Genomic DNA, 27,800 nt, shown 5'->3' on the forward strand with positions numbered 1-27,800 from the left:
CTGAGGCACAACGAGATTAACGTATTAAGATCCTCCTTTGGCAAATGAGGAAAGGAAGACTCTGAGAGGGCATCGCTTGCCCGCCACTTTAGAAAAATGATGACAGTGGGTGGGGAATTTGAACTTGGATCTTTCTGAGGCCCCTGGCCACCAGGTTCACCCATTGCTCTGTGAGGTTCTGTCAGTCAAATCTACACTTGGGCAAGCCCAGACCTGACCTCCAAGGGCTTCCAACTCCCCTCGCCCAATTCTCTCCAGGTGTTCTGTGACATGGAGGCCAATGGAGGCGGGTGGACCCTCATCCAGCGCCGAGAGAATGGCAGCGTGAATTTCCAGCGGAACTGGAAGGATTACAAACAGGTAACGCTGCCTTGGGGAGGGGCTTTGCAACCCCAAAGCCTGGGGCCAGAGGGGGGTGGTAGGCAGGGGACTGGTTTGCCCTCAACCCTTCCCAGACAAAATCAGCCCACCTAAAACCAACCACCTTCAAATAGACTTGCCCAGTGCACATTCACTGTTAGGGACCCCATCATCGGAAATGGAATCTTCTTTTTGCAAGTTCTGATATATAGCCTAAGAATGAAAATTTAGCTTCATTTTTGTCTTAATTTTTGGAAAGATGATGCATGTACATTGCTAAAAATTTTTAAAGAATACAAAAAGTATTCTTTACTTTTTGTAAAAAAAACAGAAACAGAAAAAAGTAATCTCGGGGCTGGCCCGGTGGTGTAGTGGTTGAGTTTGTGTGTTTCACTTCAGCAGCCTCGGGTTCGAGGGTTTGGATTCTGGGTGCAGACCTACATACTACTTGTCACGCCATGCTGTGGTGTTGTCCCACATAGAAAATAGAGAAAGATTGGCACAGATGTTAGCTCAGTGACAGTCTTCCTCAAGCAAAAAAGAGTAAGATTGGCAACAGATGTTAGCTCAGGGCCAATCTTCCTCACCAAAAAAAAAATGTAATCTCCCCCACCCACTCCTGGCTGCATTGCCTACATGAATGTCCTTGTCTTTGCACATATATGTGACCACACCTGCAAGACAGATTCTTTAACACAGAATTGCTGGTTTAAAGAGCCCATGCATTTTACAAGATGAGAAATAGTGCCCGATGGTCTTCCAATTTTCTTAATTAAATTTTGAATAAAGAATTTTTGGCAAGCTGACTTAAAGCTCTTAAAGTCTTCAAAAGCAAAAGCAGTAGAGAAAGATACACAGAAATACAACAATATTATTGTGTTTGCTTGCTGTTCATTTGATAAATACTTAAAAATAAATACCAAGTTAAGCTATGAGTGTTCTTAAACCAATTGGGTTTTAAACCATCATTAAAGTGGCAGAAAGAAATAGAGTGCTCAGAGGCAGAAATATGCAAAAGAGTCCTGGATATTAACCATTAGGCTAATCAGGCAAATAGCACGACTAAAAGTGGGGAGTGGGGCTTACGTGTGCCCCTGTCCTTGGTGCTGAACTATTGTTCTGGCCGCGGGCATTGGTTTCTTGTCTCCCTGGGACACTGGTGATAACCAATGCTCCTAGCTTCCCATTTCTATGTTGCTGAAATTTTGCAGCGCCTGTCATGTCACTGAACGAAGTTTGCTCTACAGTTTATGCAGCTGATTAAAATCTTCAGTTTTTATTGAGGTTTAACATACATGCCGTGAAGTGCACAAAACTTAAACGTAAGACTCAGTGAATTTTTATTTATGTACTTACCCATGTGACCACCATTCAAAGCTCGATATACAACACGCACTTCCAGCATTCCCAGAAGTTCTCCTTCTGCCCCCTCCAAGTCAGTACTCCCCCAAAGGTAGTCACCGTTCTGACTTCTGTCACCACAGATGAGTGTTGCCTGTTCTTGAACTTCATAGAAATGTGATTTCAATTATTTTTAACAGGATTTTACATCTAAAAAAAGTTGTAGTCTTTTTGCTCTAGGAGGTGGGGAGCTCCCACCCCTAGGCCTCCCCACACTGTACTTTATGAACTTGATCATTAGGCAGAGTGGTTTTGGCTAAGTGGCCGTGGAGCCTGGCCCAGCCCAGCTCCTCAGCCAGGGGTGTAGTCTTCCTCCTCGAGATGCAGCCCACCCTCATCCTTCCTTCCTCACAGGGCTTCGGTGATCCGGCTGGGGAGCACTGGCTGGGAAATGAAGTGGTGCACCAGCTCACCAGCAGGGCAGCCTACTCTCTGCGTGTGGAGCTGCAAGACTGGGAAGGCAACGAGGCCTACGCCCAGTATGACCACTTCCAGCTGGGCAGTGAGGGGCAGCTGTACAGGTGGGCTCAGGGCCAAGGCTGGCGGGTGGGCTGAGGTCCCCAGGCTAGTGGCTACAGAGTCTGCACCAAGGGTCAGTCCCTGGGCGTCTCCTGTTTCTACCATCTGTCCCCCATTTGGGCGCACGTCACTGGATCTGGAGGCGGCTGGTTAGCACTCAACACATCCCAGCCACTGGGTGGGGTGGAGAGAATGTCAATGATGCGGCCATCCCAGGAGCAGGAAGGGGCATTCCAAGGTCAGCTACCCCAAGTCAGTCATTTTACAGAAGCCCACAAGGGGGGAGGTGACTTTCCCAGCCTGTCCTCTGCTGTGAGGTGAAGTGGAAAGAGCCTGGGCTGGGAATCGGGGGACCTGGGCTCCTTCTGGCTCTGCTCCAGCTCGCTTTGTGGACCTGGGCAAGTCAAGGTTCTGGCTTCTCTGTGCCTCTGCTTCCTAACTGCAGGATGGGCTTAAACACAAATATACTGTAAATCATCAAGGTCTCCCCCACCCCCTCAGCCTCGCTCTTGGCTCTGTTTAGGAAAAGGAATGAGCATTTATCAAACGCCTACTGTGTCCCAGGCACATTTCTCCATTTAATCCTCCCCACAACACTCCAAGGTGAGCATTGCTGTACCTGCTCTAGTGATGTGGAAACTGAGGCAGAGAGCTCGGGTCTCCTGCTGCCAGAACTCACAGTGTTTCCACTACATGATGTTGCCTCTCTGAGAAACTCGAGGATCTTGAAGATAAGCCTGGGTCCTGGCTATCTTTGAACCAGGACAGAATTGAATTCACAGGCTCACACTCACAGGACCTCGCATGTCGTCTTGTTCTTCATATGATGCTAGAATCAGTCATCATCCAGCCATGCTGGAATGCCTCCACTGATGGGGAGGTCACGTCCTCCTGAGGAATCTCTGATGACTGTCTATCCCCCTGTGCTTTATGCCTAAGTCCACTTCTGGGGGCTTTTCCGTGGTGCGTCTCCACCCCACTCTCTTCTGGGCAATGCCCCTGGTGCCTCCAGCTAGGTGGTTCTGACATCCCTCTTTATGGGACTCACCTCAATCTGATAATATTCCTCCTTAAACTGCAAGGTTCAGAGTTGAATGAAACATCTCCAGGGTCTGGGCTGAGCTGGATGCCCCCCACTCCTCAAGCTGACCAGTGAGTAGCCACAACACCCTGCTGACCTCTACTTAAGCCACTGACCACCAAAGCCAAGGCCTAAGTCCTGACTCCATCCCTGTCCCCCTGAGTGACCTGAGCAAGTCCCTCCACCTTCACATCTGTAAGGATGGGTGCCCTGCATGTCCCTCCCTTATTCAAAGTGTCAGAGGCTTGACTGGCACACTGCACACAGGGCACTTAGTAAATGGCCCTTAGTAAATGCTTCGCAAATACTGTTGTAATTGCTGTCTCTGAGCAGTGCTTCACCCACTTGGCTGGCCTGCTTGTGTGAGTTCGCTTCACTTCCCATCCCCGGTGCCCGGTACGTGGTCCGTGCAGAGCAGGAAGCTGGGGGAGCCTTGTACATCTTTCCCACACATGTAGCAGTTCAGCCTCATCCACCTGACCCGGTTCTTGGGCAGCAGCTTCTGTGGCTCTAAGTCCAGGATCTGCCGTTTTTCTCGGGGAAGAACTATCCAGAGAAGTATCTCATTGCACTCAAGAACACAGCCCTGGAGCCAGGCTGCCCGGGTACGAATCCTGACTGGATCCCTCACTGGCCCCCTGACCACAGACAAGTCACTTAACCTTTCTGTGCCTTAGTTTCCTCATCTGTAAAGTACAGTATCTATTTCATAGTTGAGATAATCTGTGGAAAGACACCAGCATATGGTAACTGTTAAGGAAATGTTGGAGATATACCAATAATATATTCACAGACAGAAATATAGTATTTCCGCCTCTGTGTATATCTCTGTTATTTATGTCTATCTAGAAAAACACATACATGTATGTTAAATTTGGTGCTCCTTGCCACGATCTCGTATGTGAATCTGATGCGCCGCCTCTGGCTTTTTATCTGAGCCATGGAGCGCTCCCTACCCTGGTTCCAGTCTGCGATGCCCAGGCCTTGAAGAGCCCACATCTACTTGACCCTCTGCAGAGCCCCAAATAATAACAGTATATCAAATACTTGCCTTGTACCAGCCACGGGCTAGCACTGGTCATTTAAGGAAGAGCCAGACCTGGGACCCACCCCTCCAAGTTGTTCACAGTCCAGTGTGTCCTGTGTGTCTCAGGGCGACGGGCCCACAGGCAATCCCATACTCCCGGGGAGACAGGAGCTGCCCAAGGGGAAAGCACAGGGGCACAGAGATGCTTGTGCAATCAGGGAGGGCTTCCTGCCTGGAGGAGGTGATGCCTATAGAGGGTGGGCATTCTCCAGACAAAGAGAGGATAGGAAGGGCATCCCAGGCAGTGGGGATGTTCTGAAAAAAGGCAGAAAGAGAGCTGACCTCCAGCTGGCCGCAGATACCCCAAACTGAGCGAGACTCTTTCAAGGGCTGCTGGGATCATGAAGAAGAGTATCTGCTCAATCAGGAAAAGCTTGGGAGACTGAAGGGGGAGAGCCTGGAAAGTACAGGGGGGCCTGGAAACTGCCAGAGAAGGGCCAAGGGGAGAGTGAGAGAACAGACGCTGGCCCCTGTGCCCCCACTGCAGAGTCAGCAGCTGGTGAGGGGGGAGGACCCCCATGGGGAAGCCCAGAGGCAGCGACACATGGGCAGTCAGCAGCTGGGGCAAGGGCACAGGGATGGGAGGGGCACCCTTGTTTGTCAGACCCAATAATGGGGCCTTCTGGGGCCCGGCAGGGGTGCATGCATAAGCATGCAGAGGAAGCGGCCCACGGCGAGGGGTGGGGTTCACAGACAAGGCACAGGCACATATGGACACTGGGCGCATGCCTCCCAGAGGCGCCTGCACCCCCCAACCCGATTCCAAGTGCGAGACGCACACAGAGATGCACACACAGGCACAAGTGCAGGTATGGAGGGCTCCCCACACCCCAGGGGTGCACACAGGGCCTACAGAGCACACAGACTCACACCAGTGCCTAGCCACACACACACCCAGACACGTGTGCAGACGTGCCTCGCAGAAGCTCTTGACAATCAACAAACACAATCCCAGGCACGGAGCAGATTCCAGAGCACACACTCAGACCTGCACAAACTCAAAACAAACACACACAGGCACATACAGGCATGCAGAACCATGTTCAGATGCTCCAAACTACAGACACACAGCCCCATGCACAGCCCCGTGGACGTGTGGAAAGCACACCTGGTGTGTCTAACTTGGGGACCCCCAGAGACTTGTGTGTGTGTTTGGGTCCCTGGGCCTGAGCTGTGAGCATGTTCGAAGTGCATCTGAACAGTGATCAATGGAGTTTCCTGGTCTGTGACTTGAGGGTCCCTCAGAGGTTTCAGATCCCCTTTCTGGTTCCCAGAGGGGAGGGGAAGAGAGGCAGAGCCTGCGCTGAGGGCCTGGGGACAGCAGAGGGGCCAGCGCTGCTGGAGTGACCTCGTGAGACTGATGAGCTCTGTCCAGCCCTGGTTCCACGCAGCCCCAGACTGAGTGTGACCCCAAACCTCAGCCTGGGGCCTGAGCCTGGCCTTGAACTCACATCACTGAGACCTCCAGGGACCCTCAGTGGCCACAGGAAGAAGTCAGGGCCATATGAGCAGGGGGGTCAGCTGCCTGTCCCCACCCCAGGGAGCCCCTGGCCCGGCAGGCCTCTTGGCAGGGGGGTTTGCAACACCAGTCATGCGAGCCCAGTGGCATGTTTAAGGGCACAGTTAGGGCTCCACAGCTGGCCACAGCCCTCTGGGCCCTGGGCCAGGCCCCTGCCTCACCACAGACAGGCAGAGCCCATGGGTGTGAGGCACAGGGACTGAGCCAGGCCACATGCACAGGCCCCACCTTCTGGATCCCACTAGGGGCGTCTCCCAGGCCCTGCCCTGGGGAACCGGAGCCTCCCTGAGCTGCCCCGGCTGCATCTGCTGTCCACTTGCCTCCACCCGTAGGACCTTCTTAATTGCTCCTAAACCGGCTCCCCGCCTCAGCTGCCAGGGCTGCCCTCCCCTGCCACAGGCACCCGACACTCCCCAGCCAGGCTCAGCGGAAGCCTGGGGCTGGGACATAGGGAGGATGAATAACAACCAGCACTAAATGCACTGAGCCTTTACCACGGGCCTGCCCTGTGCTGACTCATGGCACACTGAGGTCAGCCCATCACAGCAGTCCAACGAGGTCGTCACTGTCAGTATTACTATCCTCACCATTTTAACAGATGAAGGCACTGAAGCTGAGAGGCGAAGCCATCTACCCAAGGCCGTGCAGCTGGCAAGTGGCAGAGCTGGGATTTGAATCCAGGTGTCCCACCCCAAGAGTTCGTGGTCATAGTCACCCCACAGGCTTGGACATGCCCACCAAGTCCTCACAGACTGGCAGAGAAATATAAACCCTCCCCAGATGGCAGCAGATGTAGAAGTCACAGGGCTGGGGGCACCCCGGAGCACATCCATGAGGGCTGGTGTGGTCAGGGAGGGCTTCCTGGAGGAGGTGGGTGGATGTGAGTATGTGTGCTGGGGCTGGGGGTGCAGAACAGTCAGCTGGGGAGGAAAATGCAACAGCTCCCAAGTCAGGCCACACAGGGCTGGGATCGGCTCTCCCCTGCATTTGCTTTGAGACTTGGGCAGGCTCTTGTGGCCCTTGGGATCTCTGTTTCCTCATCTGTAAAATGGGAATAAGAGGGTGTTGTGAGGATTAAATGAGAATGAGTTAACCCCCATGTGAAGTGCTTTGAACAATGCCTGGCACACAGTAGGTGTTTAAAAAAATGTTAGCCAATGTCCTTGGCGTTAGTATTATCACGACCTTCTCACTCCTGTCTGTGACTCAAGTTCAGCGAGAAGAGAGGCCTGGCACTCAGTGGGTCCTCCGTTCCTGGGAGGCGGCAGGCACAGAGGGCAATCCAGGAGGAGAGACAGCCTAAGCACCCCAGGCTGGGGGCCCCCTCCCAGCACCACCAGAGGGGAGCCCCAGCCTGGGACACAGCCTCCTGGGGAGGCCTTTCCTCCACCAGCCCCAGCCTGACTCTGGGCCCCTCTCCTGTCACCACCTCTGGGTGGCCTCCAGGCTTTCTCTGAGTGGATACAGCGGCTCAGCAGGGCGCCAGAGCAGCCTGGTCCTGCAAGGCACCAACTTCAGCACCCGCGACGCCGACAATGACAACTGTCTCTGCAAGTGCGCCCAGATGCTATCTGGAGGTGCGTGCAAGGTGGGGTGAAGCCCCACCCACCCACAGGCTCACCTGGCTGGACACTCCCTTCCCTCCCCGAGGACCGCCGAGGTCCTTGTGTGGCCTGGTACTGTCAGTAGGTGGGTGCAGGTCGGGGCCTCCCCCACCCACAGGCCAGCCTGGCTGTGCCCCTTCCATACCTTCCCCCACCGGGTCCTTGAGGTCCCCTCCATGGTCTCACCTCCTCCTAAAAGGGGCACCACCAGTTCTCGCCTGAGACCAGGCTGGAGGAACACTGAGTGTGGGGCCCAGGAGGCACGATGCTCCATCAGTCCCAACCCCAGACCTGAGAATTCCCCGCACCCCCCAGGCCAAGCAGGCCCAGCATGGGGAGACCAGGCAGGGGCAGAGGGGAGGCTCCCCACCAACTCTGGCTCAGGCAGTGCTCTTTGTGGGGGACAGAGGTCAGAGGGTGGGAGATGGGGATGAGTGAGAGCGACAGAGTGGGGGGCACAGAGATAGAAGGAAAGACCTCCTGAGACACAGAGACAGGGACAGACGGAGACGAGAGAGCCACCAAGACTGAGCCAGAGACATAGAGCAGTGGAGACAGAGAGCTATATAGGGAGAGATGGAGAGAGAAATGCAGACCAGGGAAAGACAGACTGACACAGTATGCAGGAGACAGAAAGGCAGGGCAACAGAGATCAAAAAGAGGGAGACAGAGACAGAGAGACACACACACAGGCAGACAGCAGCAGCAGCACGGGGACCATCAGAGAGCCGCTCTCCAAGGCCCCGCCGAGCAGAGGGTCTGGGAGTCTCCTCGCCCCTCGCCCAGTCCCACCCGGCCCGGCTCCAGGAGCTGGCTTCCTGGAGGAGGCAACAGCCCTGGTTATTCTCTGGGGGAGGGGACTGCCCTCACCCCACTGGGCCCCCGCGTCCCCAAAGCCTCTTCTTCCCCCTCCACAGGGTGGTGGTTTGACGCCTGCGGCCTCTCCAACCTCAACGGCGTCTACTACCCAGCCCGCCACCACGCGCGCAAGCTCAATGGCATCCGCTGGCACTACTTCCAGGGCCCCAGCTACTCGCTGCGCGCCACGCGCATGATGCTGCGTCCCGCGGCCGTCTAACCAGCAGCCGCGCCTGGAGGCTGGACCGCAGGAGGAGCCGTGGCTCGGGATCCCCTGGACGAGCTGGACCCAAATGCAGACCACAGTGCTGGGGCCTTGTCCTGGACCTCCTGGGTCTCCCCAGCCAGCCCTCGTCGCCCCCCGAGTCCAGAAGAGTCCGCCGCCTCCCAGTTCCCCTCAAGTTATGAAACGGTGGCCTTTGGGGGATCCTGCCTCTGCAGCGTCCTTCTTTCCTCTTCCCTCCTGTCTCCGGCAGGGGCCGCCTGCTCCTGAGGTCACAGTACCCTGAATGAGCTGAGAACAGGCTTAACTTGGCTCCTCAAAGGTATACCTGACTGACGGTGGGATTTCAGATGCGAAGGTATATACAGGCAGGAAACGGCCCAGATCAAGGCCCAGATTCCGTCCCTGGGGCCGGTGGGAAGGCCATCTCCTGTTCCAGGCTTTCTCAGCCTTGAGATGTCCTTGAACCTCTGTTCAAGGCTGAAAAGGCTGTGTCCACCGCATAGTGGAATCATTATTTCCACCCCACGCTGTCCACCCCTCTGAGGCCCGGCATCTGGAGCTCAGACCTGGTCTCTCAGGGGCTGCAAGAGCTCTAAGGGGGTTCCTTTAGCCCTAGCATGTCCTAGAACGTGTTCCAGAGACAATAACTCCGGCTCCACTCTAAAAGCACTTAGGGTCAAGTGAGAGAGGGAAACACCAGGTTAGATCAGTGTGAACCGGCATTTTTATCTGCAGAACTTGTCAGAGCCTTTAATGTGGCCATGTGCCTTGTGACTGCCCGTGAAAGAGTTAGAGTGGGCAGCCTTCTCCAAATGTGCTTGTTTGAAAAATGGGTCCTGTTTATCCCAGAGCATCTCTTGGGGCTGTGGATGCCCCTGGAAAAAGCTGGTCCCTGCGCATCATGAGGAGGAGCCCCAGGGCCCCATTCCTCACCCCTATCTGTACTCACCCTCTCTGGCTACAAGGACCACAGTTACGGTCTCACAGCCTCTGAAAACCACTGGAAGGGAGCTTTGGGTTAGAGCAGATGCACGCCGCCCCTGAAGAAGGGTCCGGGACTAAGCTCCCTGTCTGCGCTGTGGACCGGGGTCCTTCTAGGCTCCTTCTGGGCCTGGGGCTGCCCCCTGGCACTCCCTGTAACCCCAGCTCACCCTCGCTCGAGTTCAGGCACTGCTGGGGACTGTCCCCTCTGCCTTGTGCAGAGCACCACTCGCGGTCTGGATCCTTCCTGCCTCCCAGCCGGAACCCCCAGCCCCTCCTCCTGCCCTGTCCAGCAGGGATGCTGCAGCTGGGGGTCCACTGGAGGGAGGAGTGTGGGAGAGACTGGGCCTCTGCCTGAGCTGGGGCTCCTCCTGAGCTGCTTTCAGAGGACGAGGTCAGAGAGGGCCACCGCCATCCACCCCGCTTCACTGTGTCACCCTCCTCTGTCCTGATGAGGCCACCACGGTCCTGTCATCTTCAGCCAACACCTGGGCCCTGCCAGGACCGACCTGCCCTGCCGCTAGGATGCACCTGTGTCTTCAGCAGGTTTTCTCCCGGGTGAGGCTGGGGTGGTGGGAATAGGGCACCTTCGTTCCACCTGGCTCTGCCCCCAAGTCCCAGCTCAGCCAGTGCCCCCAGTAAACCCGGCACGGACTAAGGCTGACTTCCGTCGGGAGAACTGAAGGATGTGGTTGCTAATGGTGGCATCTCAGGCAGGAGGGGAAAGTACATAGGGGTGGGTTGCGGCCCAGAAGGCTCACCCTGCCTTACACAGCGTTTGCCACGGGCCTTTAGGTAACGCCTGCTGTGTGCAGTGTGGCACGTGGAGCCTTGCAGCTGGACAGACCTGCTCCAGCTCTTGGACTCGAGGCCGGTGGCTCAGCCTCTCAGGGCCTCAGTTGTCCCGTCTGTGAAGTGGAGATAATGATACTCCCTCCTCGCTGGGCTGTGGCAAGGAGGAAATGAGACCCGTATGTCAGCTTCCTAACAGGGCCTGGCGTGAAGCAGGTGCCTAATAAATGTTAGTTCCCAGAGAGGTGAGTGGGGTGTATGCCACCCCTTCTCCTGGGCCCAGGTGGGTAAGCATTTATTTTTACATCCCCAGCACTTACTTTTGCCCAGCAGGGTTTATAGGCTGGCTGTGTGCTGGAGAGGAGGTGAGGGCAAAGCCGTGAGCCCCAGGGACAGACTCCTCTGCATGCGGTGAAGGCCCGAATCCCTGATGGCACTCCAGTTTCCTAAAAAAGGCTAAGAAGCTGATTTGGGTCACCCCCAGACACCTGTTCTTAAATAGTCCTCCTTCCTTCTTATTTTCCATCTATGCCAGGACTCTCCAGTGCAAGGAATAGAAACTATCCTAAGGAGTGGATTGCCTCACATAGTGGGAGGTCTAGGGCCAGATTCAGGCATGGTTAGATCCAGGGGCTCAAATGATGTCCCTCTCCACCCCCGGCCCCGCCATCTGCTATGCTGACTTCATTTTCAGTCATGTTCTCTCCTGACAAGACGGCCCCACCAGCCCCAGGCTCATGTCCTCCCAGCTGAGCATCCCTAAGATGGAGAGGTCCTCTGTCCCAGTGGCTCTAGCAAAGCCCTGGTTCTCTCCAGCCAGGACGGTCCTGTGCCCATCCCTGCACTTACCACTGTGATTCTCATTGACCCGATCTGGGTCACGTGATCGTGCCTGGAACCAGGGGTTGGGGTCAGTCCCACCCAAGTCATGTCGACTAGCAGTGGGGAAACTGAGGTGCTGTTTCAGGAAGCAGTGATGCTGGCCAGGCAAGAACCGTGGTCCCTTTCTCCTTCCGTCTCTCTGACTCCCATCTCTCTTCTCTCCGTCTCTGCCCCCGCTCACACCCTCCCTGGCCCCAGGCTCTGGCTTGTCCCCAGGTTACCCCTGACTATTAGGGGCACAGCTGTGTCCTGCCCAGAGACGTCAGACCTTGGTTCCTCGTTCACAGTCCTGGCTCTGCCCCTGGGGCAGAGCCCCTGGCTCTCTCGGAGCCTCCGTTTCCCAGCTGTGCAGTAAGTACGGAGCAACTGCACACCTCTAAAAGCCCACTGACAGTGACACTGACTCACAGAGGCTGCAGACAAGACCAGCTGGAGGCCCCCCAGTGGACAAGGCCCTGTGGGGACATAGCTCATGTGGCCTGGGCCCTGGCCTTGGCAGGGTCTCCTGGGGGCCGCTGCTCATAAGAACTGGCTTCTGAGCTATCTGCATCTGCAGGTTCCTACAGAATCCTTGTCACCTCTCTACGTCAGACCAGTGTTCTCCCCATTCTAGAGATGAAGAAATTAGAGCTCAGAGAGGGAAAGGGTTTCCTCCAAGACAGCACAGCCAATCACCCCCTCCAGTGCGTCTACATCTATGAGCTGCCTCCCTCATCCAGAGCTCTCTGGAGGCATCTTGGCACCAACCACAGAAATGCTGGGCTGGTGTCCTCTCCACCCATATCAAGGGCTGAAGAACATTCTGGAAAGCTCTCTTTCTCTGGAGAAAGACCAGTCTGTCTTTCTCATTGGCACCTGGAAGGTCTTGATGGAGCCAGATGGGCAGAACACATTGTTCCCAAGATCTCTGCATGTTCCCAGCGAAAACGATTTCCACCAGGGGAGAGAGCTCCCTGTGCACACTCCAGGGCTGACATCCATGGGCGAGGTAGAAGGCAGGCCCTGGCAAGGGGTGGGGGAGCAGCCAGCATCAGGGGGGTTTGTCTCTTTGGCTGGAGCATTTAGCCCCTTTCTCCAGATTTTCTTCCCCCTCGGAGTCTGTGTGAGCCTTCACCTCTCCCATTTAAAGATGCTTCAGAAAGCTAACAGCGTTGCCTTGGCAACACCAGCATCAGCATCCTTTGATGGAGCAGCCCGTCAGGGAATGGAGTCTGGTCCAGGCCACATCCAGCATAAGGGCGTTACTTTCTTGTGTTACATTAACATGGGCTTGCATAGCTGAGGTTCTCGTGTGTGGGGCACACAGCGTTTAGCGTCCAACACATTCCTGCCCTGCCCTGTGAGACCTCTCTGAGCCTCTTTCCGCATCCGCATAACGGGGAGCTGGAATCTAGTTCACGGGGAAGTGATGTGAGTTCAGTATGAGGGTGGACATCCAGGCCTGGTTCATTCATTTATGCGTTTATTCATTTATGCATGCATTCATTCATTCACATAGCAAGTGTGTATTGAGGACCTGCCTGGACCAAGGCCTGGCTGGGTGATGGGGATGGAGCAGTGACTAAGACAGACATCCACAGTGCTGTACTCATAGAGCTTAACTGGCTAGAGGGAGAGATTGGCCAAAACCTCATTTTTTTCAAAATTTGAAAAACTAACAATATATTGTAAATGAAGAAAATAAACAGGAGGTAGAGATAAGAGATTGGAGAGAGTCCACCTTAGGGGGATCAGGGACAGCCTCTCTGAGGGGGTGATACTTAAATGGAGGATGAACAAGGTGAGAAAGAGGCAGCCAGGTGGAGCGGTGTGGGAGGAGTAGGCCCATAGATGGGGCAGCATGTGCAAAGGCCCTGAGGTGGTCACAAGGAGCTCCCAGGAGGCCAGAGTGGCTGGAGCACAGCAAGTGGGGGAGAGTGCTGGAGAATGTGCCCTCTGAGCACCTACATCACAGACAGAATCCCCACCCCAAGGCCCGCCAAGGACTGGATCCAGCCGCCTCTCTGTGTGGAGCTGCCCCTCTCTAGACCTGTTTCCCAGTCTGTAAAATGCGGGAGAGGGATCACCTTTGTCTGAGAGTCACCCAGATCCTATGACTGTATAAATCTGTGTCAAGGGCCTTGTTGTGTCCACCGCCCCGAGCCAGGCGCCACTGGGAGAGTCAGAGGGAGGAAGAGGAAATCAGGGCTTGCCCTCAGGCTGAGTGGAGGTTAGGAGAGTCTCCTACAGGGGGTCCGCCAGCGGGACTCCGGCGAACACAGGGCACTGACCTCACGCCTCCCCCGTGCTGCTTCCACGTGCACCATCTCTGAGTCCCGGTGGGTTCTATTATGACCTCCATTTTACAGATGTGGAAACTGAGGCTCAGAGAAGTAAAGTGCCTCGCCTAAGGTCACACAGTGATGGGGTACAGGCTAAACTGCTATAACAAAAAGACCCCAAAACTCGGTGGGTCAAATATTTCTCTTCCGTGTAAGTCTGGAGTTGAGTCCATGGCTAGTGGGTGGCTCTGCCATCCTCAGCCATAGCTTCCCTCTCTGGGGCCAGGGCAGCTGCCCCCAAAGGTGCCATTTCTCAGCTGGCAGGAAGGGAACCAGGGCATCTGGCACTGCTTCCCCTCCAACCCCCACCCCCTCACCTTGGCCTCATCTGCCTGGAAGAGCCCAGCAGCCTCCCAAGAGGGCATCATCTCCAGGTTTGCACCCTCTTGGCCTACAGTCATGTCACTTCCCCTGCCTGGAGCCTTCAGTGGCTCCCCAGTACCCTGAGCACAAAGTCTAACACTCAGCTTGCACTCAGGGCCCTTCATCACCTAGCTCAATCCTTCTCCAGCCCCACCTCTGCTCCAGGGTGTCTAAAACTGGGGTTCAGAAGCTTCAAGCCTGAAGCATTCCTTCTGGAGAAAGGGTCCCAGAGGGCCATCGGTTGTCCTGGGAGAAGTGCCCGTGTCCACTTGACCTTTATGTGGCATGGAACGCAGGGCCCAGCGTGCAGTGGCAGCTCTCTGTAAGGGGCATGGTTTATTGGTTCAGCCCGCAGGTTCTGCAGAGAGCTGGGTCCAGGTCCCACTTCTGCCCTTCCAGGGAGGACAGGAGAGCCTCCAAAATCCCCGCGACGGCCGAGCGGCTTGTACGGCACCTGGGACGGGGCCCGTGCGCCGTGAGCTCTCTGCGATGTTGTCTCCGGCTGTTTCTCTATGCCAGGCACCTCATGAAGAACTTCCCTTAGAACATCCGTGGAAGCCCCATTACCCTGTGGGATAGGTACTCTCACCAGCTCCCCCTTTCGTGGGGATGAGGAAGCCAAGGCCCAGAGAAGCAAAGTCACTTGGCCAAACTCACACAGCAAGGGGTCACGGAGGTGGCTTTGGACCTGCTTCCAGAGCGTGTTCACCGTGATCTTAGGTTCCCTGTGACCAAAGTTAAAGTTAAGAAAATAAATAAATACATAAGCAACTGCCGAGTTCAAGCTGGCCAGTGCTTGAATGTCACACAGGAAGATAAAGGCCGGTGTCCCCACTGGACCCTCCTGGGGCAGGGACGGGACCTTCCTTCCTGCTTCTGACTTCCTGACTCCCTGGCCTCAGAGCACATGGGCCATCGTGCCACCCCAGCTCTGTTCCGAGTAGGACTGAGCATCCTCCTTGGCCTCCCCGCTGTGCACTGGGTGGGAGAGGGGCAGGGCAGGCCACACTGTCTGATTCTAGTCTGGGGAGCCCTGGAGGCCCCTGGCCAGCTGAGCCCCTTCCCTCAGCCTTCACCTGCCCCCTGGCGCTGGAAGAGGCATCAGGACCACTGTCACCCGGGCCTGGCTGTGTCCGCAAATCCCAGGGGACTGGACTGACCCCTTCCTTGTCTGGGCCTCACTCTCCTCAGCTGTAAATTGGGAGTGAGCAGCCCAGCCCTGCTTGCTTCACATGGTTGCCCTGAGACTCAAATAAGATGTCCCTTCCCTCAACAAGCATTTATTGAGTACCTACTACGTGCCAGCAACTGTGCTAGGCACTGGGGACAGGGCCATGAACGAGACAGACCGACCCCTGCCCTAAGGTGCTTACCGTCTGCAGTGGATGGAGGAGCAGAAGTTAATCAGAAAACAAAAAGTACAATGGGAATGTGACAGAGCTGCCGTACGGTGCGGCTGGAGCAGGGGCGCCAACCAGCCGGGAAGGCATCCTTGAATAACAAGGAGGGGTCAGGGGAAGAGGAAAAAGAGGGAACAGCATATGCAAAGGCCCAGGGGCTGGCCCAGGGAAAAGCTTCGGAGAGTCAGGAAGGGGCAGAGGCCAGAGCTCTGGTAGGGGCTGAGGTAGGCAGGGCCTTGGGTGCCGGGCTGAGAAGAGAACACAAGAAGATGTGGTCTACACAGCAGGAAGCCAGGGCCATGGGGAAGCCCAGAGGCTGCAGGCTTTCCCACCCTCCAGTGTGAGTGTGTAACCTTGAGCAACTTATTCCCCTCTCAGAACCTGAGTTTTCACTCCCAGTGAAACAGGAATCACCATACCTGTCCTGCCGAGGCTTTAGAGAAAATCTACCTGCTGTATTTGGAAGACCCAGCCCCCTGCAAACGCCACTCCATGCATGGTGACCACTGTTATTCCCAACGTGGCCTCTCATCATGGAGCATTTCTGCGTTTTCCCATCACCTCCTGTTTCTTGAACATCTGTCATCAGGGAAACTCGGTAGCACACAAGTGGGAGTGGACCCCAAAGGTTTGAGGGAAATATGTAAACTTAGAGAGGCCAAGCCATCCATTTGTTCTTGTTGTTTGGGGAAGGACCCCAGGGTTCCACAGGAACCTAGTCTGAGAACAACAACCCAACAGAAAGGTCAGGGAGGGTGCAGCGAGCCTGACTCCTGTGCAGCAGGTTCTGGTGACCCCAACAGAAGCCAGAGAGCATGGGACACGTTAGCCCCCAACTGGAAAGGCCAGACGGGATGGATCACCGGTGGTAAATGCACACCACGGGAGGGAGTCCTCACGGGAAGGGGGCGAGGGCAGCTTTGGGGTGCCAGGAATGTTCGTTTCTGGACCCAAGTGAGATTTACACACACATGTTTGGTTTGTGCAAATCTGTCAAGCTGTCCGTTTATTTGCGCATTTTTCTCCGTGTGTGTTTCTCTGTTTGCACACAGGTATGTTGCGGGGGGCAGGCGTTAGACGTGAACGAATATGCCGTAAACACAAAGAAAGCTACATGGGGAAAAAGAAGAGTTTAGAGAGGAATTCGGCAACAGCTAACAAAATTACGTACGCGTTTACCCTTTGACATGGTAATCCTCATTTGCAGGAATCTGCTCTGAACGTACAGATTATACACACAGAGTTAGTCATTGCAGCTCCATTTGTGTTCACAAAAGATTGGAACCAACCCAAATGAATAAACTGCGGCCCGTTTATTTCTGCTCATTGCACTCGCCCAGTCGCACGATTCTGGAGGTCAGGAATTCAAACGGGGCCGAGTGGGGATGGCTTATCTCTGCTCCACGAGGGCTGGGCTCGACGCAGGCGTCTGGAAGTTTGGGTGCGGTGTGGGGAAGGCCGGCAGAGGCGGGAATGGAATCCTCTGGAGGTTTATTTCTGTCACTCGGCTGGGGTGACTCAAAGGCTGGGCTTGGGTAGGGCTGTAGACCGGGGCACCCACACACGCCCTTTCCCTGGGGGTTGGGTCCTCACAACATGGCGACTGGGTTCTGAGACGAAGCGTCCTGACAGCAAGCTTCCAAGCCGGGCCAGCAACACAATACGGGGCCCCTTGTCCAGAAAGTAGGGAAAAAGTGCCAGTGTAGATATGGAATAAAAAGTCTCTCCTTTCTTTTAATCCCTGTCTCGTCTTGTCATGGTGTTTTTAATTTACTACTAAATGTTATTCTAAGTAAAGAAAAACGAAGATGTTAAATGATTAGCATGAATTTTACTATTCATCGTCCTATTGTGCAATGTCAGTTTTAAATGCCAGTGGAAGAGCATTAACTCGTATGTGGAATCACTGAAATGACCCCACCGGGATTTCACAACTCATCCTCGTGCATTTCATCCTCGCCAGGACAGCGGACCTGCTGCCCCAAACTGACACGACTGTTTTTATCTCACTTCTTGGTAGTCACGCCTTCTGCCAAGACTCCCGGCTTCCTACTTACCGATGAGTAAGGACAGGAAGGGGAACAGTGCTGTGCCCCGTGTCTCATCATTTTCAGTGTAATCGGTTGGCTGATACAGAGAAGTGACATCGATAAGAAAGGATATGACAAGGTTGCCGGGTGGTCTGAGTTCCTTAGAACACCACTGGCTTTGTCTCCGTGACCAAAGGAAATCCTGGTTCGAACAGAAAGCGTGGCCTCTGGGCTGCGCCCCTACTTACTCGATCTGAGATGCCACATGCTCACCTTGTGCTCACCGGAGTCTCGCTGAATGACCCTGCACTGTGGGGCCACCAGAGCTCCCTGCTCGTGGGACGCTGTGAACACGCTGTGTGGATGGCGGACACCCAGACTGCGTTTATCTCTTCCGCTCACATGCACGCTCCATTGTCCGTCGGAATTCACTTCCAACACACAAGTCCAAAGATAAAACTGCTAAGAATTTCGAGATGTGACAGCAGAGCATTAAAACAAGAGAGGAGCCCTTCTGAGCACAGGGCCCACACACAAGGTAAGCGTGTCACGGACGCCGTGCAGCAGCATCACAGACGCGTGTACTGATAGGGTGGCAAGGAACTGGGGCACCCGTGTCCTCTGCATTGCGCATGCTCCATTGTCCCATCAGACTTTACTCACAAAACAAGGTCAAAGATAAAATCGCTAAGAATTTCAGGACTGCGGCAGAGCATTGACACAAGTGAATGACCCTCTGAGCACAGGGCCCTGTGCAGCTAAGTGAGTCACACGCCCGTGAAGCCAGTCTTGGTTCCGAGCCAAACTGGAAGAAGCCACATGGTCTTTTCTGACCTGGTGTGGTAAACAACTTTATAAAAGCATCACTCTGCCCTGTTCTGCTGGTCAAAGGCGTCTCTGAGCCCCAGCCCCAATTTGCGGAGTGCGGGTAGAGGCAGGGGGACGGTGACAGACCCCACCTCTCGCTGTGTGTCAAAGAATGTACGGCCTTTTAAAAAAAACCACACACACACACCACTTCTGGGTAATAATGTGCCCATATAAAGGTCACATTTCCCAGATTCTCTTGATGTTAAGGTATGGCATGTGACCATGTTCTGGGAAATGATATGTAAGAAGAGATGTCATGTTAGGAAAATGGGAATGCTGACCCAACCAGAAGGTGGACCCCTTTGTTCTCCCCTTTCCTTTTACCTGAGATGTAGGTGTGATGGTTGGAGCACCAGCAGCTTGCACCATGAGGCGAGTCTGAGGATTGAAGCCACAAACGGGGCTGGCAGGGTGGGACAATAGAAGAAGCTTAGATTTCTTTTGATTGTGGAGCTGCCACACCAGCCCTGGGCCAACTTACACAAGAGAGATACAAACTTTTATCTTGTTTAAGCCACTGTTGTTGGGATTAAAATCTTAAGTGATACACATTTTTCCCAGGGGCTTGTGGGAAGACATGAGATCCCAAGAAAGGAACCCAGAATCTGCCCGGTGCCAACTCTATTGTGATTGTGTTAAAGGAAAAGATTTTTAAATAAAGAATTTTTTTTTATCACCATTCTGGCTGTGCCCCAGGGCTGGTGTGATCCTCTCAGAATGCAAATCTAATTAGGTCATTCTCAAATTTAAAATCCCTTTCATGGCTGCCCACTGCCACTTGACTCAGGAGTAAAGAAGAAAGCCCTGGAGGGTCTGAGCCCCCTCATCCTTCCAGCCCCTTCTCACACACTGCTTGGGACTGCTGCTGCCATTGCTTTCCTGAGGAGAGCCTGCCCATGTGAGAGGACAAAGAGAAAAGCAGGGCCCAGAGATGACATCTGGAGTTCTGAATCAAGCCATACCTGAAGCCAGCATCACTGTGGACTTTTCAGCTCCTTGAACCAGTAAAAGTTCTGTTTTGCTCAGGCAACTTTAAGTGTGTGTGTGCGCACACAACGATTTTTGGTTTTTAAGATTGGCCCTGAGCTAACATCTGTTGCCAATCTTCTTTTTTTCCTTCTTCTTCTTCTTCTTTTCCCCTAAGTCCCCCAGTACATAGTTGTATATTCTAGTTGTAAGTTCTTTAGTTCTGTGTGGGATGCCGCCTCAGCATGGCTTGATGAGCACTGCTACATTCGCGCCCAGGATCCAAACCAGCAAAACCCTGGGCCAGTGAAGCGGAGCGTGCAAACTTAACCACTCGGCCAGGGGGCCGGCCCCAGGCAACTCTGAGTTGGTTTTCTGTCACTTGAAGCTAAAGAAGCCCAAATGGTGTAAGAGCTCAGCTGTGAGGGGTTTCAGAAGGCAGCAGAGGATGGACGCCCAGGTGTCTGGTGTCGTCTTTCCTGGGCTTAGAAACTGAGCCATGAGGTAGTGACACGGACTGGACGACTATTCTCGTCTTTTCTGAAAATCAGGAACAAGAGGTCCCAGAGCTCCTGCTCTGAGATGACGCCTTCCTCTAAATCATACGCGCAGCGATGGACACGCTCATCCTCTTGACTGTGCTGATGGCTGCACAGCTGTGTCCACGGGTGACAACTTCCACATAGTTCACGGTAACGACGTGCAGGTTACTGCGTGTCAGCGTCACTCCAGTAAAGCCATCTAAAAACCAGTTCCCAAATGAGACACTAGATAAGGTATAAGTTATTATTTTCTCTTTCTGCCCAAATTTCCTCAGACAGCGCATCAACCAGATGTAAAGACTACCATTTAGAATGGAGGAAATATAATACCTCATTTAATCCTCACAACTCGCAAGTAGTTGTCTCTGTTCTTTAAAATAGGAGATGGGATGAAGTGACTTCCTGCCACTTTTCCGTGCTGCCCTGGCTCCTTGTAACCTCGCAGCGCTGTCATAACTGCTGCAGGAGGCACAGGTGTGAGGATTAGCGCGTGATGGCCGCAAATGACCCGTCAAGATATTTTAAAGAACACAGTTGTGGTAGAGTCTCATGTCTGCTTCTTTGCTAACAAATGAGACCTAGCGGTGGATCTCACTGAGCACTGCAATTGCTGAGTCAAGACGAGTGTCAGCAATATTCTGAGATCTCAATACCACTGTGGTCGAATGTGAAAGTACTATGATTTCTATGGTGAGAAAGTTCCAGGCACTAATGATTCCTACATTTGCGATTGAAAGAAGTGCTGAATTTAATTAGAGGTGAGTGAAGATAAATTCCACCCATGGGCCCAGTAAGACCCCAGGTTAAGAATCCTTGAATTAATACATCTAAAATGCTCAGCACAGTAAGTGGTACATAGTAAGGACTTGACTATGAATATAATGTATTCTTAATATAATCCACTCATGTGTAATTAATACTATCACTATATGATTAGGATATTGTTGATATAATATGTAAATGACAAAGGAAAACTTGTGGGAGAAGAAAAGAAGCTGAGATGCCCTCCCGAATTGAGCAGCAATGAGCTTGTGCTCTAACCTGAGTTCTGGCCGGCGCTCTGGTGGGAAAAGGCATCCTCTGGGACCCACCAGTGTCTGCTAGATGGAGGAAGAGGAGGCAGCCTGCCCCCAGGAGCTGGCCGGGACCACTTGGCCTGGGTGGTGCTCCGAACCACCTGAGCCTCTCGGGTGACAGCCGAGTCCTGTGGAACACAATGCCGCAGAACACCAGCCTCGGACAAGACGCTCTGTGACTGAGGAACCAAGACAAAAGTAAGATCACTCTGTGATCACGTCTGAACTCGAAACGTAAACATTTCCAAGGCACAAAAATGACCAAATATCCTCCGTGCTGGCTATCCTGTGACGGCTGCCTCTTCTCCCCTGACAGCGTTAGCCTGGCTCCCGTCTGCCTTCTCCGTTGAGAAAATTTACCAGGATTCCAACCATCTAGTTTCTCCCACTTCCTGACACCATCCAACCCGGAGAAGAACCCCACTTCCTTAAACTCTCCTCCGAACCTCCGGACACAAGCCCTGATCCCGTATAAGCCATCTCTCACCCCGCTTCCGGGGACACCCTGGGTTCCCCACAGAGCGCATCCTCTCTCGCCACAATGAGTCACAAACCCCACTTGTTTACCTACAGAGGTGATCCTGGCGGTCCGAGGCTGGAGGGCACGGCCAGAAGGTTACTTATTTATGCACAATCGTAAACGAGGTCTCCGCTCCAGCTGATAGATCTCAAACAGCGAAAAATCGAAACAAGACTACAAATTAAATACTAATGCACTACAAAACTAGGAATAATAAACATTATTATTACTATTATAAGTAATCTGTCAGGGGCTGCTATACACTGTCTCACTCACTAAATTCTCACAATTTCCCTGTGGAATAACTTCTGTGTCTGTTTAGGACTAGGTTTGACTTCCTGTTCCAGAAAACTCAGATAACACAGACTAATGACAGAAAAGAGCTGTGTAGCAGTTAGCTTTTGCTGCATAACAAACTATCCCACACCTAGTGGCTTAAACTAACGGTTGATTTGCTCATGACTCGGTAGGCTGGCAGCTTGGACTGGGCTCAGTGGGGACGGCTGGTCTCTGGGTTCATCGTACATCTGCAGTCAACTACGGTCAAAGGCCTCCCTCATATGGCTGTGGTCTGGCTGTAGGCAAGGGCGGTGGAGGCAACCGGGCCACATGGCCTCTCATCCTCCAGCAGGTTCACCCGGGCTTGCTCACATGGTGGTCTCAGGGTCCCTGGTGCAGCAAGCCCCACACACAAGCCCTTTTCAAGCTTTGGCCTTTTCGTATTGGCCAAAGCAAGTCTCATGGCCCAGCCCAGATTCCAGGGACAGAGAGCAATTCAGGTCCTGAAGAGGGAAGCTGCAAAGTCACATTGTAAAGGCGTGAGCATACACAAACGGGAGGAATTGGAGACTTGTTGCAAAATGTCTACCCCGGTTTGTTTTTCTGTCACATCAAGAAGTCTGGGGAGCTAAGTGAAAGAGGCCAAAGGTGGAACAATTTCAGCAAAAAAAAAAAAAAAAAAGGTCGTAACAATTATAACCCAAAGAATAAAATAAATATCCATGAGTCCATACTGATGTAAATAAGTAAACAAATAAATAGAAGAGACAAGCCGCCCATGCAGAAGAATTCGAAATAATTTATGCAGCTACCCCACCCTTAGGGAGGGGAAGATAACTCCCCACTCATTAAGTGTGGGCTGCACACAGTGACCGGTTCCAAGGAGCACGGCATGGAAAAGGGGGAAAGAAATCTTACAGTGGAGAGCCTGCCGGCGACCAGAGCTCACATCCACGCTGATAAGTCACGTTGACAGTGTCTGCTCTGGATGGAATGGGGGACAATGCCACTTTACCTCTGTGGTCTTCCCCCCGAAACACATTACCTGCTCTAACCATAAGAAAATCACTAGACAAATCCCAATTGAGGGTCATTTTACAAAATCCCTAACTAGTACTCCTCAAAACCATCAAGGTCATCAAAAGCAAAGAAAGTCTGAGAAACGGTCACAGCCAAGAGGAGCCTAAGGAGACATGACTTCTAAATGTCAGGCAGGACCTTGGATGGAATGCTAGAACAGAAAAGGGACATTCAGGAAAACAGAGGCAATCCAAATGAAGGGTGAACTTTTTTTTTTTTTTGATTTTTTTTTTATTGAATTATTGATAGGTTACAATCTTGTGAAATTTCGATTGTACATTAATGTTTGTCAGTCATGTTGTAGGTGCACCGCTTCACCCTTTGTGCCCACCCCCCACCCCACCTTTCCCCTGGTATCCACTAAACTGTTCTTGGTCCATAGTTTTAAATTCCTCATATGAGTGGAGTCATACACAGATTATCTTTCTCTTGCTGGCTTATTTCACTTAACATAATTCTCTCAAGGTCCATCCATGTTATTGCAAATGGAATGATTTTGTTCTGTTTTGCAGCTGAGTAGTATTCCATTGTATATATGTACCACATCTTCTTTATCCATTCGTCTGTTGCTGGACACTTAGGTTGCTTCCACGTCTTGGCTATTGTAAACAGTGCTGCAATAAACATTGGGGTGCACAGGACTTTTGGGATTGCTGACTTCAGGCTCTTTGGATAAATATGAAGGGTGAACTTTTTAGTTAATAATAATGTAACAATATCGGTTCATTAATTGTGATAAATGTACCATACTAATGTAAAATATTAATAATAGGGGAAACTGGGTATAGGGTATATAGGAACTCCACACTACATTTGCAACAATTCTGTAAATCCAAAACTGTTCTAAAATAAAAAGTTCATTTGAAAAAAGAAGTCTGGAAAGATCAGTCCCGGTCAGGGCTGGTTCACAGTGTCATCAACATCATAGGTTCCTTCTAGCTTTGTGTTGCTTCATCCTTACTATACGGCTTCATCGTCAAGGTCACTTCTTGATCCAAGATGGCTGCTGGGGCTCCAGCCATAATGCCTGAGTCCCATGTAGGAAGAAGGAGAAGGAAGGGCAAATTGGCTTTCCTCCCAGCTGCATCAGTGTCTTCTAAAGATATTTCCCAGAATCCTCACCTAACAACTTCCATTCATTGGCCACCAGTAGCTGCAAGAGAAGCTGAGAATGTAGTGTTTTAGCTGGGTACGTTGCCACCAGGCATAACATCAGGGTTTGGTCAAAAAAGTGAAAGGAGAGAAGGGAACTGCATAGGCAATTAGCAGTCTTTCAGATGCTATTATAATTCCATTTTAGAGTTGAGAAGAACTGAGACTCAGAGAGGCCGAGTGAGTTGCCCATAGTCTGAGGACAAAGAGGAAGATGGATCTGAACTCAGGAATCACGACTCTCAAGCCTGCGGCTCTAGCTGCTGAGGTATGCTGCCATGGCATCAATGCAGCAACGGTAATTTAGTGACACGGACAATGTGCCTTTGCTAAACCTGAATTGTCACTGGCAGTGTGAACATGGGACACCCAGCCCTGCTGCCATTTCTTTCGGGTTCGTCACACCCTTCCAGCCAACTCCGTGAGCTGATGACTTTCTTCTCCCACCCGGTGGCTCTCTTTCACCCACAGTGACACGTCCTTCCCACTCTCTGCCTCTGCCTCGCTCGGCCTGCCCTTAGCAGGAATTTGTCCTTCCGCATCAAGGCCGCCTCTGCCCCTTTCCCATCGCCCAGAGCTGACGGCAGTGGGAAAGCACAGTGGTCCAGACCACGGGCTCTGGAGTCGGCCTGGCTTCAAATCTCGGCTGCACCCCTTACTCGCTGTTGACCTGGTTGCAAGTAACCTAACTTCTCTGTGCCTCAACCTCCTGAGCTGTGAAATGGGGATGATAATAGTACCTATTTCATAGGGTTGTTGTGAGGGTTAACTAAATGATACATTCATGGAAAATGCAAAGCATGGGGCCTGGCCCATAGTCAGTTCTCAGTAAATGTTGTTCTTTGATGCCAGTGTGACGTCAAGTCCGTCCGATCTCAGGCAGGACTCGCCTGCGGTCACACCAATGATTCACGGTAAGTCTGAGCTACTTTCTCAGGGTTATCATCAAAATGCAAGCAAACCATTTACGAAACTCTTACGGAGAGCTAGTTACTCACCATCCCCAGCTCATCCCCGGACTTCAGCTTGACAAACACTGATTTAGAGCAAAATCTCAGGGCTTTTCAGATCTGGCTCAGACTCCAGTTCTGCCAGGAACCTGCGGTGTGACTGTGGACAAGTCTCTGCCCCTCCCTGGGCTCAGTTTGCTCAGCCCCCGAGTGTGACGTTGATGCTATCACCAGACCAAACTCGACAATCGGTGGAGAAGGGAATCTGTGGTCGGTGACGTTTCCTTGGGGGAAACAGGCCCTGCTATCAGAGACGAGCTTCCTACTCCAGCAGACGCCCCGCTCAGGGCTGGCATTTGGCGGACCCAGCAGCTCTCCAGGGTCTGTCCTAAACCTGCTGTGTGGCTTTAAGTAAAGCCCCTCCTCTCTCTGGTCTTCAGTTTCCCCATCTGCTCATTCAGGATCCCCCCTGGTTCCACCCCACTGGACCACACAGAAAGGCTGAGTGACTTGCTCAAGATCACACAGCTGGTAAGTCACAGAGCCAGACTCCAAGTCCAGTGCTCTTTCTGCACAGAAGCATCCACAGCTGCCTGCACAGACCAGAGGGTCACTGCTCCCTCCCACAGTCTGCCCTCAGCCCCCCTACAATGCTCTGTCCCCCCATCACCACATCGGCCAGGGAGAACTGGGTGACAAACACCAGAAAGTGACTCACCAAGTTGCCCAGTGGTGGATTTATGGAGAGCTGTTCCCAGGATGGCAGAAGAGCATGCCCCAGACATGAGGACTCCTCGGGAATGTCCAGGGGGTTCAGTGGCAGAGCCCGTGGCTGTCCTCTCTAGGGCACTGGCTAGGGGTGGCGCATTTCCCACCGCCCCCTGCCTGCGTGCCCTCCATTCAAGTTTCACATCCCCAGGAGAGACTTGTCAGCCTGCAGTCAGGTGTCTGTCAACACTAACGAATCAGCCGTGATCAGGGGACCGGAGCACGATCCGAGCACGACCAGGGGAGACGTCGTAGTGAGGCACACCCAGCTCGCATCTGACACACATGCACACCCCCAGGCGTTTGTACAAGCTATTGCCATCCCTCAAGAGAAAAATAGGAAGTAGCTTCTGGACCTGGGAACAGAAATAAATGCATATTTTTATTTCCCAAAACCTGCCTGTGTTTTTACCGCTTACGTGCTGTGATCCCGGGCCTGGTCTTAGGTGGGTGCAGGGCCAGAGGGAGAAAAATGACATTGTTTTGTTTTCCCAGAAACGTGTGCTGTTGGCCCAGCCCAGCCCACAAACATTTGTCTCCAAGGAAACCAAACTTCCCTCCTCCTGGGAGGCTCTGCCCTGCCGCCCTGTCCAGCAGACATGACCCAGCTCACATGCCCAGAACGATCATAATGATGATGATCATAAAGCTAGCTGACATTTCTCGAGGCACTCAACTAGCTATCTGACCTGCATCTCTCGTATCATGGTAGGTATTATTAATAGCCCCATTTTACAGGTGAGAAAACTGGCGCTCAGAGAGCTTCAGTGATTTATACGAGGTCACACAGCTAGTGAGAAGCAGAGCCAGAATTTGAACCCCAGATGGTCAACTGTTAGAGCTACAAGGGCCGCTAAAGCATATCTAGGGCGCAAGATCATTTAGCAGATGGGGAAACTTAGGCCCATGGTGAGGAAGAGGTTGGGGACAAGCATTTGTGCCTTCACGGAGCCCCCACACCCAGATTCCACGTACCTCACTTAGCTCATTGACCCTCTGGACGAAAGCATTCCTGCTCCTGCTTCACAAATGTGGATGCTGTAGCTCAGCAAAGGGATAACCCTCAACCAGGGCCCAACAGCTGGTGAGGAGCAGAGCTGGGACGCTGGCCAGGGTCCCCAGGCCTGAATCTGTGCTTTGTTCCTCTCCCCTAGGGTCCTAGACTCTGGCCGGGCTCCTGAACCCTCGGGCCGTGCTCTGCTGTGGGGGCGAGGGCTCCAGCTCCTGTTACGTGGCCGGGCCCAGTGGGGGACCTGCCTGAGCTTGCTGCCCGGGAGATGAGGGTACTCAGTGGGTGGCCAGAAGCTGGCTCTCTGGGGAGGCCAGCGCCCCAATGGAGGAGGCGCTGGCAGACGGGCTGGTGCGGCAGCCTCCTAGGAGATGAGAGGCAGGCCTGGAAGGGTCCCCCAGGCTGGGGCAGCTTCTGCCTGAGGTTGCCCCCGCCGCAGGAACCAGGGTTCGAGTCCTGTCTGCACTGGGGGCTACAGTTTCCCCATCTGTACATGAGGAGGTTGGATTCAACGGCTGCTAAGGGACCCATTTAGCTCTGACATAGTAGGATTCTAGGATGCCTGTATTAGTCACCTATTGTCCAGTAAAAATCATCACCCACTTAGTAACTGAAAACAACCACCTTAGGGGCCAGCCCCTTGGCCGAGGGGTTAAGTTCTCATGCTCTGCTTCGGCGGCCCTGGGTTTCACTGGTTCGAATCCTGGGCGCGGACATGGGACTGCTCGTCAGGCCATGCTGAGGCGGCATCCCACATGCCACAACTAGAAGGACCCACAGCTAAAAATACAACTATGTACTGGGGGGATTTGGGGAGAAAAAGCAGAAAAAGAAAAAAAAAAGAAAAAACCACCTTAGAGTGTCTATCAATCAGAAGGCCAGGCACAGCACAGCTGGCTTCTCTGCTCAGGGTCTCCCCGGGCTGAAATCAAGCTGTCAGCTGGGCTCCGTGCCGTCGTGGAGGCTCAGGGTCTTCTCCAAGCTCATTCAGGGGGTCTGCGAAGTTCAGTTCCTTGTGGCTGCTGGTCTGAGGTGTCCACGTCCCTGCTGGCTGTTGGTTGGGGGGGGGGTCACACAGCTCCTAGAGGCCACCTCAGGTCCCTGCCCACCTTCATGTCTCTACTTCCGTGGCCTTGCACATCCAGTACTCCCCTTGTTGGCTCC

General features: G+C 53.1%; 1 protein-coding gene and 1 long non-coding RNA gene across 4 annotated transcripts in view; one reads left to right on the forward strand and one right to left on the reverse strand.

Annotated features, from left to right (window-relative positions):
- ANGPT4 (angiopoietin 4) overlaps positions 1–18,905 on the forward strand; it is a 53,426-nt gene extending 34,521 nt beyond the window's left edge. Inside the window, exons 6-9 of one of the 3 annotated variants that reach the window (XM_046679928.1) lie at positions 259–360; positions 2,116–2,282; positions 7,414–7,544; positions 8,593–18,905. In XM_046679928.1, coding sequence (XP_046535884.1) covers positions 259–360; positions 2,116–2,282; positions 7,414–7,544; positions 8,593–8,837 — 645 coding nt within the window. In that variant the 3' untranslated portion in view covers positions 8,838–18,905. Of the gene's footprint in view, positions 1–258; positions 361–2,115; positions 2,283–3,362; positions 4,167–7,413; positions 7,545–8,488 lie in introns of those variants that run through there. The other 2 variants (XM_046679929.1, XM_046679930.1) reach the window with 2 other exon arrangements.
- Positions 18,906–23,479: 4,574 nt separating this feature from the next.
- LOC124249025 (uncharacterized) lies at positions 23,480–27,615 on the reverse strand. The gene is made up of 3 exons (XR_006891228.1): positions 27,490–27,615; positions 25,578–25,983; positions 23,480–23,922 (listed from the first exon to the last, which is right to left on the reverse strand). It is a non-coding gene; the product is annotated as an uncharacterized LOC124249025 (long non-coding RNA).
- Positions 27,616–27,800: the final 185 nt, after the last annotated feature.

Source organism: Equus quagga, chromosome 12 (assembly GCF_021613505.1).
Source record: "Equus quagga isolate Etosha38 chromosome 12, UCLA_HA_Equagga_1.0, whole genome shotgun sequence".
In the NCBI taxonomy this organism is placed as follows: Eukaryota; Metazoa; Chordata; class Mammalia; order Perissodactyla; family Equidae; genus Equus; species Equus quagga.